This window comes from Scyliorhinus torazame, chromosome 9, assembly GCF_047496885.1.
Source record: "Scyliorhinus torazame isolate Kashiwa2021f chromosome 9, sScyTor2.1, whole genome shotgun sequence".
NCBI classification, from domain to species: Eukaryota; Metazoa; Chordata; class Chondrichthyes; order Carcharhiniformes; family Scyliorhinidae; genus Scyliorhinus; species Scyliorhinus torazame.
In genome coordinates, this window is record NC_092715.1 from 228,904,528 (window position 1) to 228,927,106 (window position 22,579).

The window sequence follows — 22,579 nt, forward strand, 5'->3', positions numbered from 1 at the left end:
AACATGCCCCTTGTAGGCACCTACCTGCCTCCCTACCTTCACTCCTAACTCTGACTGCAGCTGATGGCAAATGGCCCAGAACGAACAGCAGCTCAACATCTTGCTGGGATCTTATTGCAATGAGAATTCCCTGACCCAGGCCTACTGACGTGTAGACTTCACCACAGAGTGAGGATTTCAAATGAGCGCATCTCTCACACAGATTTTCCATGAGTACACGGGTCCAACTGAAGCTCCACCAACCCGAGAAGACCCGCCTCCCATCTTGATGTATCACGGTTGGATATCGCTCTATCACCCTTTACCCTCTCCCTTTATAATAATCAATAATCTTTATTAGTGTCACAAGCAGGCTTACATTAACACTGCAATGAAGTTACTGTGATAATTCCATATAAATCCCAGTTAATGTAAGCCTACTTGTGACAATAAAATAAGTAGTCTTACACCAGACCAACAGGTTTGTTTCGAATCACTAGCTTTTGGAGCACTGCTCCTTCCTCAGGTGACTTCTTACTGTGCTCAGCCCAGTCCGGCATTTCCACATCGTGACAATAAAGGTTATTTATTATTTCTTTATTTCTTTATTATGGCTGCTAAATGTCACGAGAGGGTTATGGGATTGTGCCGGCGAGAACTCGGTTAGAGATCTTCCCATCCTCTGCCCCCCACCGGTGGTGATGTGGAGCGTGAACCTGATCAATTTAAATTAATTTACATATAATTAAATGGCTTCATGCCATACCTTCCAACTCCATGTGATGACCCCCCCCCCCCCGGCCCCCAGCGGCGTGACATCACGTCAGCGCGATTCTCTACTGGTTTTCAAAATTGAAAATCAGTTGTGATGACCACGCTGGGTGTGTAAAAATGCCTGCAGACTTTGGGATTGAGACTGGGCAATGCCCCTGATAATGATGGTGGGCACTCAGGGGGCACTGAGAGGATAAACTCTTCTCCATTGGGGGAGGGGGGAAGACAGGTGCGCCGGATAATGTGTGGGGGGTATCCCCAAATACTTCCATGGTGAGGGAGGATCGTCACGTTTGTGGGGGGTGTCTCCATAGCCATTGGGGCATGTGAGGGAGATCAGTCTTATCACTGATCAGGTCGCCGTTTAAAGATGGCACCCCAATCTCTGTGTAACTGAGCTTGCCAGCTCTGTGAGGCCCCGCCTCGCCAGAGTGACGGCACTAAACATGGTCACCAATTTTTTTTTCTGACAAAGTGTCAGGAGATCTCGACAGAGAACCTGGCTGTGTTACTGGAGAGAAACGCACCAGTTTTCAGTCAGAAGCTGACACTTTGCCATTTTTTGGAATATTCCGTCCTGAGCGTTCCCTCGGTGCAGAGAAGATACAAGCTGCTCTGCTGCAGTAATTTGATGGATAGGAATTTGTGATGGCCCAAGAAGCATTAAGTTTATCCTCTGCAAATGTATACGAGTTTTACATGTGATTCCTGCTAACATAGAGCTGCTGATACCAGATATTAGGAAGCCACTACCATTTTCTATGTTAACTTTATAAATGTACACACATTTATGTAAAGCATGTTGTTAAATAGAATAAGCGCAGGAATAATTCTGTATTTAAATGCGCATAGTTTCAATTGTGGATATGATAGTTTAGTGCTTTCTGTTTACAATCTTTCAGGCTTCGGGTGTGGGGTATATTCCTGTCAGGTCCATATTAATTTTCATATTTCTCTAGTTGAGGGAGTAATGAATACTGCTGGCTTTTCATAGTTTCTGATGTTCCTCCCATTTAAGTGGCAACTTTAATCTTGATTGTATTTCTCCAACAGGTGGAATTTGAAGTTCATGACCTCTACTTCAGGAACAGTGCACCAATCATGGTGCATATCTCGATAAGGACAGCTGATACCAATGCTCCCAGAATTTCCTGGAACATGGGTTAGTTTCTATATGGTAAACTGAGTAAAAGTGTGGTTCCTTACTGAAGAATTCAGTCCACAAAAGGTGCATGCAAAGGAGATCAATGGTGATCTCCTTTTGCCCATTTATATAGTCCAGCAGGTAGTTTAGAACTTCTTTCAAACAAGAGCTTATAATTTTAATATGCATTGATGGCTTCTGTGTCCATTGTGTCATGTGAGAGTACCTTTAAGAAATGGGTCTTTCATAAATGTACCTTTAAGAAATGGGTGTTTATTACTGCAGTGATGTCAGAGAGTTTGTGGAGCTGGGCTGTCTGTCAGCTTTTTACTTTCATTTTTGAGCAGGCTGGAGTGTGTGTTTTAGTTTCGTTTCCACAGCTGGATAGCTGCAGTCACAGCCAGAAGGTGTATGAATCTCTCTCTGTAACCTAAAGACTGTAAATCATTCCTGGTGATTTAAAACTAATAACAGTAGTGACTTTAACCTGGTGTGCTTCTGGTAAAGGGTGTTTTAAGTCGTATGGATGTTAAAAGGAAAGCTTAAAGGGTTACTTAGTGTTGTAGTCTTTGGGGTTGTATTTGAATTGATGGTTGCTAAGATGTTCACTGTGTGTTGTAGTCTTTGGGGTTGTATTTGAATTGATGGTTGCTAAGATGTTCACTATGTTTTAAAAAGGTTAACTTGAGTTCATAGAATAAACATTGTTTTGCTTGAAAAAATACCTTTCCATTTCTGCTGTATCACACCTGTAGAATGGGCCGTGTGCTCCCCATACCACAATCTATTAAAAGTTGTGGGTCAGGTGAACTCCTTGCGACACTTTGGGGTTCTCGAAACCCTGGCCCATAACAAATTGGGGGCTCGAGGGGGAAAAAAGTTTATCTATTGGATTGGCTTAGTGAACTTATAATGTGGTTGCTTTTCAGGTGTGGTATTCCAGTTTAAGTAGGTAGTGTGTTGTGGACAATGGCTCTTTCAGAGGCTCGGAAGTATTTGGGGATGGAGACGGTCACACGCAGTACTTTACGGACAGAGACTAAAAGCAGACTGTTAGATTTGGCACAAACATTGCAGTTAACATTACCTGACAAAATGCGAAAAGATTAGGTAATTATAGCGGTGGCTAAGCATTTAAAGTTGCCTGAGATACAGTTTGACTCATTGGAAATGGCAAAAATTCAGTTATAAATTAAACAAATTGAACTTGAGAAAGAATTAAAGCAGTTAGAATATGAAAGAGAGAGAGAGGAAAAAGAAAAGGAGATAGAAGAAAGGAGAAAAGAAAGAAAAGCCCTAGCAGAACAAAAGGAAAGAGAAAGGAGATACAGTTCAGGGGAAAAGATAAAGAGAGAGAGTTTGAACTTCAGAAAATGGCCATGAAACATGACAGTCAGTTAAAATTGGCAGACGTAAAGGGAAACGTACAGGTGGATGATAGTGATGAGGACAGTGAGAAAGAGCGTCAAGGTCGAAGCCTTGGTGGGAATCTATTTAAATATGCCCAGGCGTTGCGAAGGTTTGACGACAAGAAAGTAGAAGCCTTTTTCATTTCATTTGAGAAGGTAGCTAAACAAATGAAATGGCCACAGGACATGTGAGTATTACTGATTCATACAAAGCTTGTAGGTAGAGCTAGTGAAGTGTTTGCATCACTACCGGAGGAGGTATCTGGGACATTTAAGAAGGTGAAAAAAATCCATCCTAGGTGCATATGAACGAATGCCTAAAGCTTACCGACAAAGGTTTAGAAATTTAAAGAAAGAATTTGGTCAAACATACATGGATTTGGAAAGGCTCAAACAAAGTAATTTTGATAGGTGGATAAGGACTTTGAAAATAGACCAAACGTATGAAGCTCTCAGAGAAATTATACTTTTGGAGGAGTTTAAAAATTCAATTCCTGATGTAGTGAGAATGCATGTGGAAGAGGAGAGCGTTAAAACTGTGAGATTAGCAGCAGATGATATGGCAGATTTATGAATTAGTTCATAAATCAAAGCTTGATTTCCGACATCAGTTTCAGCCTATGAGGGATAGAAACTGGGGACATGAGAAATACTCAAGTGGTAAAAGTCAAGGTGATCTGATGGGAGACAATAAAGAGAGTGTACCTCAGATTAAAAAAGAAATCCAGGAGAGTGGAAGAGACATGAAAAGTTTCAAATGTTTTCACTGTAATAAACTAGGTCATGTAAAGTCACAGTGTTGGTGATTGAAGAAAAGCACTGGGAAGGCTGATGTGGTAAAACAGGATAAGACAGTGGGGTTTGTTAAAGTGGTAAAGGAAAGCCCAAGTGAAGCAAAGGAGGTGCAAAAGATTGTACAGCCTGATCAAGAGATGATTGATAAGAAGGTGCCAGCTCTCTTTAAAGAATGTATTTGTGTGGGTAAAGTTTACTCATGTGTATCAGGAGGAGCAGGTAAAGAAGTCACAATTTTAAGAGATACGGGAGCTAGTCAAAGTTTTAATGGTAAGAGATGAGGAGTTATGTAGTTTGGGAAGAATGTTGCCGGAAAAGGTGGTAACATGTGGAATTCAGGGTGAGAGGAGTAGTGTTCAATTATATAAGGTAAGGTTGGAAAGTCCAGTAAAGAGTGGTGAAGTGGTAGTAGGAGTAATAGAGAAAGTATCTTATCCAGGAATACAATTTATCTTGGGTCATGATATACCTGGATCGCAGGTGGGAGTGATGCCTACTGTGGTTGATAAGTCAGTGGAAAGTCAGACAACTGAAATGTTGAAGGACGAATATCCTGGGATTTTTCCGGATTGTGTAGCAACAAGGTCGCAAAGTCACAGGTTAAGACAAGAGGAGAAATTAGAGAGTGAAGATGAAGTTGAAGTGCAAAAATCAGAAACGATTTTTGATCAGATGGTTGAAAAAGAACAAGAACAGGTGGAGGATGAGGTGGATATTTTTAGTTCAGGAAAATTGGCGGAGTTACAACAGAAAGATGTAGAAATAAAACGGATGGATCAGAAAGCAGACACGGAAGAAGAATCTGTGTGTATACCAGAGTGTTATTACCGTAAAAGTGATGTCTTGATGAGAAAATGGAGACCTTTACATATGCAGGCGGATGAAAAGTGGGCAGAAGTTCATCAAGTAGTATTGCCGGTAGGGTATGGAAAGGAGGTGTTGCGAGTTGCACATGAGATACCAGTGGGAGGTCATTTGGCAATAAGGAAAACTCACGCTAAAATCCAAAAACATTTTTATTGGCCTGGACTACAGAAAGATGTAGTTAAATTTTGTCGATCATGTCACACATGTCAAGTGATAGGGAAACCTCAACCAGTGATAAAACCAGCGCCCTTAATACCCATTCTAGCATTTGAGGAACCTTTTTCAAGGGTCCGAATTGATTGCGTAGGACCGCTTCCTAAAACGAAAAGTGGGAATCAATATCTTTTGACTATAATGGATGTGTCTACTAGGTTTCCAGAGGCCATTCCAGTACATAATATTACAGCTAAAAAGATTGTGAAGATGTTACTTAAATTATTTACTAAATATGGACTACCCACAGAAATACAATCGGATCAAGGATCAAATTTTACCTCAAGGTTATTCAAAGAAGTTATGGATAGCCTAGGAATAAAACAATTTAAATCAACTGTGTACCATCCAGAATCGCAGGGAGCATTAGAAAGGTGGCATCAGACATTAAAGGCAATGTTGAGGGCTTATTGTCACGATTATCCACAGGATTGGGATAAAGGAATTCCACTCATACTGTTTGCAATTAGGGATGCACCTAATCAGTCAACCAAATTCAGTCCTTTTGAACTAATTTTTGGTCATGAGGTAAGAGGACCACTTAAATTGATTGAGGAAAAATTGGTGAGTGAGAAATCAGATCTTACATTATTGGATTATGTGTCAAATTTTAGGGAACGATTAAATAGAGCAAGTGAATTGGCGAGACAACATTTAAAAGTTGCACAAAATGTGATGAGATGGATAGCGGACAAGAAATCCAAAGTTCATAGTTTTGCCAGTGGAGATAAAGTTTTAGTATTGTTACCAGTGGTAGGTGAACCTTTGAAAGCAAGGTTTTGTGGACCTTATCAGATTGAAAGGAAATTAAGTGAGGTGAATTATGTGGTTTAAAATGCCAGATAGAAGGAAGACTCACCAAGTGTGTCATGTAAATATGCTTAAAAGGAACTTTGAAAGGGAAGGAGAGAAAAAGGAGGAGGTTTTAATGATTCTAAATCAAAGTGACGAACCAAATCCAGATGTCTGTGAATTTTACATACCTCAAATTAAATTGGAAAATGAGGATGTTCTTAAAAATTGGGATAAATTGTTGAGTTACATTCCAGAGGAAAAACGAACTGACCTGAAAGAGTTATTGATATCACATGGGCAAGATTGTGGAGATAAATTGGGAAGTACTAAAATAGCTATACATGATGTAGATGTGGGAAAGGCTGTTCCAATTAAACAACATCCATATAGACTTAACCCTTTAAAATTGGCACAGGTTAACAAAGAGATTGAGAGTATGCTTAAAAATCGCATAATTGAAGTGGGTGTGCAGCCAATGGAGCTCACCCATAGTGATGGTACCAAAACCAGACGGTACCCAACGGTTGCATGTGGACTATCAAAAGGTTAATGCAGTTACAAGAATGGAGTCTTATCCGATCCCACGTTTGGAGGATTGCATTGAGAAAGTGGGACAATCAGCTTTTATTTCTGTACTGGATTTACTTAAAGGTTACTGGCAGGTACCTTTATCCGAAAGGGCGAAGGAGATTACAGCTTTTGTGACTCCAGATGGTACATACCAATTCAAAGTTATGCCATTTGACATGAAAAACGCACCAGCCACATTTCAATGTTTAACTAACAAAATTGCTTCAGGATTACCTGATTGTGCGGTATACATCGACGATCTGGTAATTTTCAGGCAGACATGGACAGAACATTTGAAACATCTGATGGGAGTTATTCAAACGACTTCCCGAGGCGGGTTTGGTGATAAACCTAGCCAAAAGTGAATTTGGAAAGGCCCAAGTCACTTTCCTTGGCCATACAATCGGATAGGGTCGAATGGTCCCACGGGATGTGAAAACAAAAGTTATTGGGGAGTTTCCGATCCCCTCGACAGGACGGGAAATAATGCAATTTCTTGGTATGAGGGGATTTTACCGGATATTTGTCCCCAATTTTAGCAGTGTGGTCGCTCCATTGACGGACTTGCTCAAGAAGCGTAACAAATTCCAGTGGACAGGGGAGTGTCAACAGGCATTTGACGGCCTGAAGGCTCCTGTGTTAGCCATCCCAAATTATACGAAACCATTCAAAGTGGCGGTTGATGCGAGTGATGTGGGTGTAGGTGTGGTGCTTCTACAAGATGACAAAGAAGGGCTAGAGCGGCCTATTGGTTATTTTTCAAGGAAATTGAATTCTCACCAGAAAAATTATTGCACGATTGAGAAGGTATTTGCGATATTTTCACATTTATGTGACCAGCAATCCGTCTGACACCGTTATATATACTGATCATAATCCGTTGACGTTTTTGGAGCAATTCCAGAATAACCATGCAAGGCTGTTTCGCTGGAGTTTATTGTTACAGCCATTTCATTTAGAAATTGTACATGTGGCAGGACGAGAAAAGGTGATAGCCGATGGTTTTAACGAATGTGATGAACAGAAGCAGTTTCAGTTGGAGTTAGAAGAACGAAAAACAAATGGACTATTATTATAGCTGTTTGCGTGTGTTGTTTTTTTGAAACGAAAAAGTATATTTGTTGTGTGCATTTCTTAAAGAATGGTGAAAAGGTGACAAATGAAACCATCTTGAAGTTGCTGGTTTATCTTTTTATCTTGGGGGGAGGTGTCATGTGAGAGTACCTTTAAGTAATGGGTGTTTAAGAAATGTACCTTTAAGAAATGGGTGTTTATTAGTGATGTCAGAGTGTGGATGGAGCTGGGCTGTCTGTCAGCTTTTTACTTTCGTTTTAGGCTGTTTGTTGCAGGGTGTGTTTTAGTTTTGTTTTCAGTGTTGGAGCTGAAGCCAGACAGAGCAGGTGTACTGTTGATCGCTCTGCCATGAAAAGACTATCTCTTGATCATTTGGTGAATTCAGAATTATAAATATTTTCAGTAGTGAATGTAAACCTGATGTGTTTCTGTTAAAAGGTGTTTCTTTTGTCTTCTGGATGTTGTTTTGGAAGTTATTAAGGATAACTTAGTGTTGTATTCTTTGGGGGTTGTATTTGAATTGATGGTTGCTAAGATGTTCACTGTATGTTTTAAAAAGGTTAACTTGGGTTCATAGAATAAACATTGTTTTACTTGAAAAAATACTTTTCCATTTCTGCTGTACCACACCTGTAGAGTTGGCTGTGTTCTCCCCATACCACAATCTATTCAAAGTTGTGGGTCAGGTGAACTCCATGTTACACTTTGGGGATCTCTAAACCCTGGCACATAACACTAGCACTATTAGCATTTAGCAGAAGTCTTAACTGTCACCTGCAGAGTACGTTCAGTCCTTTAGACTGTCCTTTTCACTGTTGACTATTTTGAGTTGAATCCTCATTCACCAGTATCACAGAATCACAGAGTTGTTATAGCCCAGGAAGAAGCCATTTGGCCCATCATCTCTGCACCAGCGAGAGACATCTCACCATGCCATTCCCATGCTTCTTCCCCATTCCTTGCACGTTGTTTCTGTAGAAGTAATAATCTGATGCCCTCTTGAATGCCTCGATGGAATCTGCCTCCATCACGCTTCTAGACAGAGCATTCCAGACCCAATCCACTTGCTGTGTAAAATTATTTTTCCCCATCACATTTTGGGTGTCACATAGATTATCATAGAATTTACAGTGCTGAAGGAGGCCATTCGGCCCATCGAGTCTGCACCGGCTCTTGGAAAGAGCACCCTACCCAAGGTCAACACCTCCACCCTATCCCCATAACCCAGTAACTCCACCCAACACTAAGGGCTAAGGGCAATTTTGGACACTAAGGGCAATTTATCATGGCCAATCCACCTAACCTGCACATCTTTGGACTGTGGGAGGAAACCGGAGCACCCGGAGGAAACCCACGCACACAGGGGGAGGATGTGCAGTCTCCGCACAGGCAGTGACCCAAGCCGGAATCGAACCTGGGACCCTGGAGCTGTGAAGCAATTGTGCTATCCACAATGCTGCCCCTAGTCACGGTGGCATAATGGTTAGCACTGCTGCCTCACAGTGCCAGGGACCCGGGTTCAATTCCAGCTGTGGGTAATGGTCTATGTGGAGTTTGCACATTCTCATTGTGTCTGCGTGAGTTTCTTGCGGGTGCTCTGGTCTTATCCCACAGTCCAAAGATGTGCAGGTTAGATGGATTGACCATGCTAAATTGTCCCTTAGTATTCAAAAGGTTAGGTGGGGTTAGAACATAGAACAGTACAGCACTGTACAGGCCCTTCAGCCCACGGTGTTGTGCCGACCATTTATCCTAATCTAAGATCAACCTAACCTACACCCCTTCAATTTACTGCTGTCCATGTGCCTGTTGCAGGGATAGGGCGTGAGCGTGGGCCTGGGTAGGGTGCTCTTTCACAGGGCCGGTGAAAACCCGATAGGCTGAATGGCCTCTGACTGCACTGTAGGGATTCTATAATTTGCTTCTTTTGCAAACCACTTTAAATCTCTGCCCTTTCGTTCTTGATCCTTTTATGACTTGAAACAATTTCTCCCCATCTACTGCAGCCCACAGACGATTTTGAACATCAAATCTCCTCTTAACCTTTTTAGCTCTAAAGAGAACAGTTGCAACCTCTCCAATCTATCCTCATGATGATGTTTTTCATCACTGGAACCATTCTTGTCAACACCTTCTGCACTCTCACCAATGTTCACATCCTTCCTATAATGTGACATCCAGAACTGTACACAATGTTCAAGCTGATATTTAACTAGTATCTTTTATAAATTCAGCATACCCTCCTTGTGCTTGTACTCTGTGCGCCAATTAACAAAGCCCAGAATACTATATACTTTATTAACTGCTCTCTCTACCTGTCCTGTCACCTTCAGTGACTGATGCACATATACACCTGATAGGAGTCTACAAAATTATGAGTGGCATTGACAAAGTGGATGGTCAGATAGTCGGAAGGTTTTTCCCAAGGTGGAAAAGTCAATTACTAGGGTACATAGGTTCAAGTGCGAGCGGCAAAGTTTAGAGGAGATGTGCGAGGGAAGTTTTTTACACCGAGGGTAGTGGGTGCCTGGAACTCGCTGCCGGGGGAGGTGCTGGAAGCTGATACGATAATGACGTTCAAGGGGCTTCTTGACAAATACATGAATAGGATGGGAATAGAGGGATATGGACCCCGGAAATGCAGAAGGTTTTAGGTTAGACTGGCCGTATGGTCGGCACAGGCTTGGAGGGCCGAAGGGCCTGTCCCTGTGCTGTACTTTTCTTTGTTATTTGTTATTTCTTTGTCCCTCAGATCCTGCATCCCCTTACAATTTCCCCCCTCATTTTATATTGTCCCTCCATGTTCTTCCTACCAAAAAATTCATCACTTCTCTGCATTGAACTGTCCCTATTTGAGCTGACACCCCAAAAATGAAGATTTGACATTTTAAGCTGTTTTTAATATCATTGGAGGGCAGTTTTTATTGACAATTTAATACCCATTTTTATTATGGTCTTATTTTAATGCCCAAGACTGCGGGAATGAACAAACAGCCAAGTAAATTCAGAAAAAAACAAGGAAAAATCAATTTTTACTTTGAATGTCACTGATGCTCAAGGAATCAAGCAAAGAGTGTAAAAGAAAGATGGTGCAGTTGAGATAAATAACAAACTATAATTATATACATAGTTGATGGCCATCAATTTTAGAGGAGTCATCGACTTCCCACTTAAACCCTGGTTAGATTTTTTGAATTTGAAATGGAACTTCTTTACAACTGGCTCTGATCATCTACCTGCTCCTGTGATGGTGGAGTAATAAAACATGTTGGTGATTATGCATACTTTCCTCCAACATTGCTTTTAGGGAGCAATTTCTTTGTTGGTGACTTGAATCAGTCTTTTATTGATTACCATGGTCCTCTCTGAACTGTCAATACATTTACTCCATATCTAACCAAGAATGAATACCTGGAATTTGTTACATTTCCCCCTGTTAAAGATTAGGCCCATGAAGTAGCACAAATCTGTCAGCAGAGTATGCTTTGGCGTAACAGTTGTGACATGAATGCATTTTCACATTTTTGTTGCAGCGCAGAGCGAAGCAATCCAGCCCAACACGTCTGCACGTGGGGCTGGATTCTCTGCCTAGCCGCACCAGATTTCTGGATTGGCACTCCGGCGGGATGCTCCATTATGCCGGCTGGTCAATGGGGTTTCCCATTGTGGGGCAGCCCCACGCCGTCGGGAATCCCCTGGGCTGCCAGCAAAACGGAGCATCCCGCCGGCAGAGAATCCAGCCCCTGGTCTCTGAATGGGCAATTCCCTTAGTGCCATCGTCTCGCCTTCTGCCCGTAACCCTGAACATTCTTCATTTTCAGGTACAGGTTGAGCATCCCTTATCCTAAATTCGAAAAGCTCTGAAATCTGCACTTTTTTCCGAGCACAGACATGATGTTACAAGTGGCTCTGGGAGAGCCACTTACATAAGGCTCTGGGAAAGTCCCGGGCGATGCACAGGTCTCAACACGTTACAAGCCCAAGGCGGGCTGTTTTGGCGCCAAAACGTCATCATAGCTAGTCGATAGTGTATTCAATTATATAATTCACTGTGGTTATCGTGTTGAAAATGTTTTTTGCTAAGTACAAAACATATTTTGCCCCCTCGAATATTATATTTCACAATCCAAAAAATTCCAAAATCCGATACACACTCAGCCAAAAGCAACTTGTAGCAATCTGATTCCCTCATGAATGCTTCAACTGAAACCACCTCCATCACAAATCCAGGCAGAGCATTCCAGACCATAACCAGTCACTGCCTGAAAAAGAGTTTCCACATGTCGCCTATGCTTCTTTTACCAATACTTTAAATCTGTGTCGTTTTGTTCTTGATCCATTATGGGATCAATTTCCTCCGACCTACTCTGTCCAGCTCCTCATGATTTTGAACATCTTAGCAAATCTCCTCTTGGCCTTTGCTTCTCCACAAAAAACAGACCCCACTTCTCCAGCTATCTTTGTAACTGAAATTCCTCAAACCTGGAAGCATCCTCATCAAACTTTTTCTGCACTCACTAATGTCTTCACATCTTTCCTAAAGTGCGACACCCAGAACCAGGTGAACTACTCAACCTGAGGCCATATTACTGTCTTATACAAGTTTAACATAACTTCCTTGCTTTTATATTATGTGCACCTATTTCTAAAGTTGAGGATATCTCTGATTTTTAACCACTGTCTTAACCTGTCCCCGCAAGAAAAAAACCCCGTCAACTTCAAGGTGGTTTCATTTTCCACCTTTTCACTATCCTTTAAGAAGTGGACACACAGTAAATATACTTTTTCATTTCAAAAAACAACGCATGCAAACAGGTATAATAATATAGTCCATTTTTCTTCTTCTTCCTCCAACTGAGCCTGCTTCTGTTCATCACATTTGTGACAAAGCATCGGCTATCATGTTTTCTCGTCCTCCCACATGTACTATTGTTAAATTAAATGGCTGTAACAATAAACTCCAGCGAAACAGCCTTGCATGGTTATTCCGGAATCGCTTCAAAAACGTCAACAGATAATGATCAGTATATATAATGGTGTCAGGCGGATTGCTGGTCACATAAATATGACTATGTCGCAAAGCCAGCACCAAACTCTAAGTCATCTTCTCAATCGTGGAATACTTTTCTTGGCGAGAATTCAATTTCCTTGAAAAATAACCAAGAGGCCGTTCTAGCGCTTCGTCGTCGTCTTGTAGAAGCCTCTCACCTACACCCACACCACTCCCATCAACTGCCATTTTGAATGGTTTTGTATAATTTGGGATGGCTAACACAGGAGCAGTGGTTAACACAGCCTTCAGGCCGTCAAATGCCTGTTGACACTCCGCTGTCCACTGGAATTTGTTACGCTTCTTGAGCAAGTCCGTCAATGGAGCGACCACACTGCTAAAATTGGGTACAAATTTCCGGTAAATTCCACTCATACCAAGAAATCGCATTATTTCCCGCCGTGCCAAGGGTATCGGAAACTCCCCAATAACTTTTGTTTTCACATCCCGTGGGATTGTATGGATGAGGAAAGTGACTTGGGCCTTTCCAAATTCACTTTTGGCTAGGTTTATCACCAAACCCACCTCCTGAAGTCGATCGAATAACTCCATCAGATATTTCAAATAGTCTGTCCATGTCTGGCTGAAAATTACCAGATCGTTGATGTCTACCGCACAATTGGGTAATCCTGAAATGACTTTGTTAGTTAACCGTTGAAATGTGGCTGGTGCATTTTTCATGCCAACTGGCATAACTTTGAATTGGTATATACCATCTGGAGTCATAAAAGCTGAAATCTCCTTCGCTCTTTCGGATAAACCTTTAAGTAAATCCAGTTTGGAAATAAAAGCTGATTGTCCCACTTTCTCAATGCAATCCTCCAAACGTGGGATGGGCTAAGAGTCCGTTCTTGTAACTGCATTAACCTTTCTATAGTCCACACACAACCGTTGGGTACCGTCTGGTTTAGGTACCATCTGTCATGATATGCAGACGTGCAGATAATGATATACAGACAGGCAGCTAATGAACACAGAGAACAGGACATGACCAATGAGCAGGCAGGACACTCGGGGGTGGTATCTCACTATAAAAGGCACGAGGCACTCACATTCCGCCTCTTTCCACTGCTGAACACCTACAGAGTGAGTCGGGGTGTATTTACAGTGTCACACCTCCAGCACGTGGCTAAGAGCTAGTCTGTTTCAGTCAGACAGAGTAACCACACTTAGGTTAGCAGAGAGTCGAACTCATAGAGAACTGTACTAACTGTGCTACTGGTTCAATAAATCAGATTGAACTAACTTCAAGGTCTGGAGTATCTTTTGGTTAAAGCTGCATCCAGTTTCAGCCTGTGTTATCCCAGAGTACACAACACAACATGCTACCAGGAGACTGCTTAATCTAGGTGGTTTACCTCAGTCCGTTCCGTGACGACCAGCGAATGTATCCCGGCACCATGGAGAAGATTCAGGCTCCTCACCAGCTCAGGACCTCCGACAATCTCAGTGCCAACTGGCGGACATTCAAGCAAAAGTTTCTGCTGTACATCGAAGCTTCAGTCCTCATGGGTGCGTCTGATGCAAGGAAGATTGGGCTTCTCCTCTCAACAGCGGGTGATCAAGCCATCGAACTCTTCAACTCTTTTCACTTCACCGAAGGCCAGGACAAAACAACGTTTCAGACCATCCTGGACAAGTTTGACAGTCACTGTGAAGTGGACGCCAATGAAATCTTTGAGCGCTACATATTCAAACAGCATCTACAAGGTAAAGATGAATCTTTCAACTCCTTAACTAACCTCCGCCTGCTAACGCTGTCCTGCAACTTTGGTGATATTACTGACTCCATGATCAGAGACCAAATCGTTTTTGGAGTTCACTCTGATCCTCTGAGAGAGCAGCTACTGAAAATCAAGCATATGACGCTGCTAGTCGCGATTGAAACATGCACAGTGCATGAGCACACCAAAAATCACTATGCCCAGTACAAATCGGCTGAAAATTAGAAACTTGCCTCACACGAGGCAGAGTTTGCAGGCCATCTCCCAGATGCAGTGCCTCAGTATTGATGAAAGCGGCCATTTCGCGCTCTTTTCCCAGGGCCCCACGCATGCGTGATGCGAACGGGATAACAAAGCGGCCAACACCCACACTGCGCAGGTGCAGACATCTGCCGACCGCACTGCACATGTGCGATGTCGCTCGGAGCGTCAGGACGCCGATGTCATGACGTGCTCGAACTGCGGCAACGCCCGCTTAAAGAACCACTGCCCTGCAAGAGGCAGGCGATGTTTAAACTGCGGGAAGCCTGGACACTATGCAGCCTTGTGCACCACCAGTCAGGCTTCCATCCCGCCTGTCAAGGCGCCTTCGTCCCCACCATCACCTCTCCGGCGGTCGACAAGCATCAGACGCAAGCCCCAGAGACTGGACTTATGCACATTTGTTTTGTTTGCTATGTTCTGTTTTCTCACATTAGACAGCTGTCTTCACATGTAAATACGTTCACATATGCCACCGCTTGTAAATATGTTAATATATGCCACCACATGTAAGTACGTTCCCATATGCCAACAAGACATTAAAAAAAGGGGAGATGTCATGATATGCAGACATGCAGATAATGATATACAGACAGACACAGACAGACAGCTAATGAACACAGAGAACAGGACGTGACCAATGAGTAGGCAGGACACTCAGGGGTGGTATCTCACTATAAAAGGCACAAGGCACTCACACACTGCCTCTTTCCACTGATGAACATCTACAGAGTGAGTCAGAGTGTATTTACAGTATCACACCTCCAGCACGTGGCTAAGAGCTAGTCTGGTTCAGTCAGACAGAGTAACCACACTTAAGTTAGCAGAGAGTCGAACTCATAGAAAACTGTGATAGTGAGATGAGGAATAGGGAGAGAGAGCATTTAAACACGTGGCTACAGGGATGGTGCAGGCGGGAGGGATTCAGATTTTTGGATAACTGGGGCTCTTTCTGGGGAAGGTGGGACCTCTGCAGACAGGATGGTCTACATCTGAACCTGAGGGGCACAAATATCCTGGGGGGGAGATTTGTTAGTGCTCTTTGGGGGGGGTTTAAACTAATGCAGCAGGGGCATGGGAACCTGGATTGTAGTTTTAGGGTAAGGGAGAATGAGAGTATAGAGGTCAGGAGCACAGATTTGACGTCGCAGGAGGGGGCCAGTGTTCAGGTAGGTGGTTTGAAGTGTGTCTACTTCAATGCCAGGAGTATACGAAACAAGGTAGGGGAACTGGCAGCATGGGTTGGTACCTGGGTCTTCGATGTTGTGGCCATTTCGGAGACATGGATAGAGCAGGGACAGGAATGGATGTTGCAGGTTCCGGGGTTTAGGTGTTTTAGTAAGCTCAGAGAAGGAGGCAAAAGAGGGGGAGGTGTGGCGCTGCTAGTCAAGAGCAGTATTACGGTGGCGGAGAGGATGCTAGATGGGGACTCTTCTTCCGAGGTAGTATGGGCTGAAGTTAGAAACAGGAAAGGAGAGGTCACCCTGTTGGGAGTTTTTTATAGGCCTCCTAATAGTTCTAGGGATGTAGAGGAAAGGATGGCGAAGATGATTCTGGATATGAGTGAAAGTAACAGGGTAGTTATTATGGGAGACTTTAACTTTCCAAATATTGACTGGAAAAGATATAGTTCGAGTACAATAGATGGGTCGTTTTTTGTACAGTGTGTGCAGGAGGGTTTCCTGACCCAATATGTTGACAGGCCAACAAGAGGCGAGGCCATGTTGGATTTGGTTTTGGGTAATGAACCAGGCCAGGTGTTGGATTTGGAGGTAGGAGAGCACTTTGGGGACAGTGACCACAATTCGGTGACGTTTACGTTAATGATGGAAAGGGATAAGTATACACCGCAGGGCAAGAGTTATAGCTGGGGGAAGGGCAATTATGATGCCATTAGACGTGACTTGGGGGGGATAAGGTGGAGAAGTAGGCTGCAAGTGTTGGGCACACTGGATAAGTGGGGCTTGTTCAAGGATCAGCTACTGCGTGTTCTTGATAAGTATGTACCGGTCAGACAGGGAGGAAGGCGTCGAGCGAGGGAACCGTGGTTTACCAATGAAGTGGAATCTCTTGTTAAGAGGAAGAAGGAGGCCTATGTGAAGATGAAGTGTGAAGTTTCGGTTGGGGCGATGGATAGTTACAAGGTAGCGAGGAAGGATCTAAAGAGAGAGCTAAGACGAGCAAGGAGGGGACATGAGAAGTATTTGGCAGGAAGGATCAAGGAAAACCCAAAAGCTTTCTATAGGTATGTCAGGAATAAGCGAATGACTAGGGAAAGAGTAGGACCAGTCAAGGACAGGGATGGGAAATTGTGTGTGGAGTCTGAAGAGATAGGCGAGATACTAAATGAATATTTTTCGTCAGTATTCACTCAGGAAAAAGATAATGTTGTGGAGGAGAATGCTGAGCCCCAGGCTAATAGAATAGATGGCATTGAGGTACGTAGGGAAGAGGTGTTGGCAATTCTGGACAGGCTGAAAATAGGTAAGTCCCCAGGACCTGATGGGATTTATCCTAGGATTCTCTGGGAGGCCAGGGAAGAGATTGCTGGACCTGTGGCTTTGATTTTTATGTCGTCATTGGCTACAGGAATAGTGCCAGAGGACAGCAAATGTGGTCCCTTTGTTCAAAAAGGGGAGCAGAGACAACCCCGGCAACTATTGACCGGTGAGCCTCACGTCTGTAGTGGGTAAAGTCTTGGAGGGGATTATAAGAGACAAGATTTATAATCATCTAGATAGGAATAATATGATCAGGGATAGTCAGCATGGCTTTGTGAAGGGTAGGTCATGCCTCACAAACCTTATTGAGTTCTTTGAGAAGGTGACTGAACAGGTAGACGAGGGTAGAGCAGTTGATGTGGTGTATATGGATTTCAGCAAAGCGTTTGATAAGGTTCCCCACGGTAGGCTATTGCAAAAGATACGGAGGCTGGGGATTGAGGGTGATTTAGAGATGTGGATCAGAAATTGGCTAGCTGAAAGAAGACAGAGGGTGGTGGTTGATGGGATATGTTCAGAATGGAGTACAGTCACAAGTGGAGTACCACAAGGATCTGTTCTGGGGCCGTTGCTGTTTGTCATTTTTATCAATGACCTAGAGGAAGGCGCAGAAGGGTGTGTGAGTAAATTTGCAGACGATACTAAAGTCGGTGGTGTTGTCGATAGTGTGGAAGGATGTAGCAGGTTACAGAGGGATATAGATAAGCTGCAGAGCTGGGCTGAGAGGTGGCAAATGAAGTTTAATGTAGAGAAGTGTCACTTTGGAAGGAATAACAGGAATGCGGAATATTTGGCTAATGGTAAAGTTCTTGAAAGTGTGGATGAGCAGAGGGATCTAGATGTCCATGTACATAGATCCCTGAAAGTTGCCACCCAGGTTGATAGGGTTGTGAAGAAGGCCTATGGAGTGTTGGCCTTTATTGGTAGAGGGATTGAGTTCCGGAGTCGGGAGGTCATGTTGCAGCTGTACAGAACTCTGGTACGGCCGCATTTGGAGTATTGCGTACAGTTCTGGTCACCGCATTATAGGAAGGACGTGGAGGCTTTGGAGCGGGTGCAGAGGAGATTTACCAGGATGTTGCCTGGTATGGAGGGAAAATCTTATGAGGAAAGGCTGATGGACTTGAGGTTGTTTTCGTTGGAGAGAAGAAGGTTAAGAGGAGACTTAATAGAGGCATACAAAATGATCAGGGGGTTGGATAGGGTGGACAGTGAGAGCCTTCTCCCGCGGATGGATATGGCTGGCACGAGGGGACATAACTTTAAACTGAGGGGTAATAGATATAGGACAGAGGTCAGAGGTAGGTTCTTTACGCAAAGAGTAGTGAGGCCGTGGAATGCCCTACCTGCTACAGTAGTGAACTCGCCAACATTGAGGGCATTTAAAAGTTTATTGGATAAACATATGGATGATAATGGCATAGTGTAGGTTAGATGGCTTTTGTTTTGGTGCAACATCATGGGCCGAAGGGCCTGTACTGCGCTGTATTGTTCTATGTTCTATGTTCTATGTGCTACTGGTTCAATAAATCAGATTGAACTAACTTCAAGGTCTGGAGTATCTTCTGGATAAAGCTGCATCCAGTTGCAGCCTGTGTTATTCCAGAGTACATAACACAACACCATCACTATGGGTAGCTCCATTGGCTGAAACCCACTTCAATTATGCCATTTTTAAGCATACTCTCAATCTTGGAAAAGAGTAAAAACAACAGGGTTGTGGTGATGGGAGACTTCAACTTCCCCAATATTGACTGGGACTCACTTAGTGCCAGGGGCTTAGACGGGGCAGAGTTTGTAAGGAGCATCCAGGAGGGCTTCTTAAAACAATATGTAAACAGTCCAACTAGGGAAGGGGCGGTACTGGACCTGGTATTGGGGAATGAGCCCGGCCAGGTGGTAGATGTTTCAGTAGGGGAGCATTTCGGTAACAGTGACCACAATTCAGTAAGTTTTAAAGTACTGGTGGACAAGGATAAGAGTGGTCCGAGGATGAATGTGCTAAATTGGGGGAAGGCTAATTATAACAATATTAGGCGGGAACTGAAGAACATAGATTGGGGGCGGATGTTTGAGGGCAAATCAACATCTGACATGTGGGAGGCTTTCAAGTGTCAGTTGAAAGGAATACAGGACAGGCATGTTCCTGTGAGGAAGAAAGATAAATACCGCAATTTTCGGGAACCTTGGATGACGAGTGATATTGTAGGCCTCGTCAAAAAGAAAAAGGAGGCATTTGTCAGGGCTAAAAGGCTGGGAACAGTCGAAGCCTGTGTGGCATATAAGGAAAGTAGGAAGGAACTTAAGCAAGGAGTCAGGAGGGCTAGAAGGGGTCATGAAAAGTCATTGGCAAATAGGGTTAAGGAAAATCCCAAGGCTTTTTACACGTACATAAAAAGCAAGAGGGTAGCCAGGGAAAGGGTTGGCCCACTGAAGGATAGGCAAGGGAATCTATGTGTGGAGCCAGAGGAAATGGGCGAGGTACTAAATTAATACTTTGCATCAGTATTCACCAAAGAGAAGGAATTGGTAGATGTTGAGTCTGGAGAAGGGGGTGTAGATAGCCTGGGTCACATTGTGATCCAAAAAGACGAGGTGTTGGGTGTCTTAAAAAATATTAAGGTAGATAAGTCCCCAGGGCCGGATGGGATCTACCCCAGAATACTGAAGGAGGCTGGAGAGGAAATTGCTGAGGCCTTGACAGAAATCTTTGGATCCTCGCTCTCTTCAGGGGATGTCCCGGAGGACTGGAGAATAGCCAATGTTGTTCCTCTGTTTAAGAAGGGTGGCAGGGATAATCCCGGGAACTACAGGCCGGTGAGCCTTACTTCAGTGGTAGGGAAATTACTGGAGAGAATTCTTCGAGACAGGATCTACTCCCATTTGGAAGCAAATGGACGTATTAGTGAGAGGCAGCACGGTTTTGTGAAGGGGAGGTCGTGTCTCACTAACTTGATAGAGTTTTTCGAGGAGGTCACTAAGATGATTGATGCAGGTAGGGCAGTAGATGTTGTCTATATGGACTTCAGTAAGGCCTTTGACAAGGTCCCTCATGGTAGACTAGTACAAAAGGTGAAGTCACACGGGATCAGGGGTGAACTGGCAAGGTGGATACAGAACTGGCTAGGCCATAGAAGGCAGAGGGTAGCAATGGAGGGATGCTTTTCTAATTGGAGGGCTGTGACCAGTGGTGTTCCACAGGGATCAGTGCTGGGGCCTTTGCTCTTTGTAGTATATATAAATGATTTGGAGGAAAATGTAACTGGTCTGATTAGTAAGTTTGCAGACGACACAAAGGTTGGTGGAATTGCGGATAGCGATGAGGACTGTCTGAGGATACAGCAGGATTTAGATTGTCTGGAGACTTGGGCGGAGAGATGGCAGATGGAGTTTAACCTGGACAAATGTGAGGTAATGCATTTTGGAAGGGCTAATGCAGGTAGGGAATATACAGTGAATGGTAGAACCCTCAAGAGTATTGAAAGTCAAAGAGATCTAGGAGTACAGGTCCACAGATCACTGAAAGGGGCTACACAGGTGGAGAAGGTAGTCAAGAAGGCATACGGCATGCTTTCCTTCATTGGCCGGGGCATTGAGTATAAGAATTGGCAAGTCATGTTGCAGCTGTATAGAACCTTAGTTAGGCCACACTTGGAGTATAGTGTTCAATTCTGGTCGCCACACTACCAGAAGGATGTGGAGGCTTTAGAGAGGGTGCAGAAGAGATTTACCAGAATGTTGCCTGGTATGGAGGGCATAAGCTATGAGGAGCGATTGAATAAACTCGGTTTGTTCTCACTGGAACGAAGGAGGTTGAGGGGCGACCTGATAGAGGTATACAAAATTATGAGGGGCATAGACAGAGTGGATAGTCAGAGGCTTTTCCCCAGGGTAGAGGGGTCAATTACTAGGGGGCATAGGTTTAAGGTGAGAGGGGCAAAGTTTAGAGTAGATGTACGAGGCAAGTTTTTTACGCAGAGGGTAGTGGGTGCCTGGAACTCGCTACCGGAGGAGGTAGTGGAAGCAGGGACGATAGGGACATTTAAGGGGCATCTTGACAAATATATGAATAGGATAGGAATAGAAGGATACGGACCCAGGAAGTGTAGAAGATTGTAGTTTAGTCGGGCAGTATGGTCGGCACGGGCTTGGAGGGCCGAAGGGCCTGTTCCTGTGCTGTACATTTATTTGTTCTTTGTTCTTTGTTCTCCTTGTTAACCTGTGCCAATTTTAAAGGGTTAAGTCGATATGGATGTTGTTTAATTGGAACAGCATTTCCCACATCTACATGATGTATAGACATTTTAGTACTGCCCAATTTATCTCTACAAACTTGCCCACGTGATATCAATAACTCTTTCAGGTCAGTCCATTTTTCCTTTGGAAGGTAACTCAACAATTTATCCCAATTTTTAAGAACATCCTCATTTTCCAATTTAATTTGATATGTCTAATTCACAGTCATCTAGATTTGGTTCATCACTTTGAGTTAGAATCATTAAAACCTCCTCCTTTTTCTCTCCTTCCCTTTCAAAGTACCTTTTAAGCATATGCACATTCGGTGAGTCTTCCTTCTATCTGGTGTTTTTACCACATAATTCACCTCACTTAATTTCCTTTCAATCTGATAAGGGCCACAAAACCTTTCTTTTAAAGGCTCACCTACCACTAGTAACAATACTAAAACTCTATCTCCACTGGCAAAAGTACGAACTTTGGATTTCTTGTCTGCTACCCGTTTCAGCACATTTTGTGCAACTTTTAAAATGTTGTCCAGCCAATTCAAATGCACTACTGAGAACAGTTATAATTCACCAAACGATCAAGAAATAGTCTTTACATGGCAGAGAGAACACCATTACACATTCTGTGGCTGACTGCAGCTCCAAAACTGATACAAAACCAAAAAACACAAACACACCCAAGCTTTTCTCAAAGTGAAACAAAAAGCTGACAGACAGCCCAGCTCCGCCCACACTCTGACATCACTGCAGTAATAAACACCCATTTCTTAAAGTTACATCCACTGCAGTTATTCTACAAAAAACACCCATTTCTTAAAGGTGCTCTCACATGACAATGAGTCACTTCACATTTTTCCACATCGAACTTCATCTGCCATCTATCCCCCGTTGCACCATCGTGTCTGTCCTTTTGAAGTTTTACGCTATCCTCACAATTCACAATATCATGAGCAAATTTTTTAATTGCGCGCTCTGCCTCATCAAGTTCATCAATTTAGACACTGACCCCTGGAGAACTCGACTATGAATCTTCCTCCAACCTGAAACATCCATTAACCACGGGTGCGATTTACCGGAAAAATAACAAGTCCCTGCAGCACCGGGAGCAAACCCACTATCAAACGGGAATTTGTTTTTTTGGGCCTCGGTTGGGAATGTCTGGCAGAAACTGCACTTATC

The 22,579-nt window shown here is 43.5% G+C and overlaps 1 protein-coding gene across 7 annotated transcripts in view; it reads left to right on the plus strand.

Annotated features, from left to right (window-relative positions):
- The window catches only part of frem1a (Fras1 related extracellular matrix 1a), a 765,391-nt gene that overhangs the window by 341,309 nt on the left and 401,503 nt on the right, over positions 1-22,579 (plus strand). For all 7 annotated transcript variants that reach the window (XM_072517132.1, XM_072517134.1, XM_072517136.1 and 4 more), the window contains one exon: positions 1,807-1,915. In XM_072517132.1, coding sequence (XP_072373233.1) covers positions 1,807-1,915 — 109 coding nt within the window. The remainder of the gene's footprint in view (positions 1-1,806; positions 1,916-22,579) is intronic.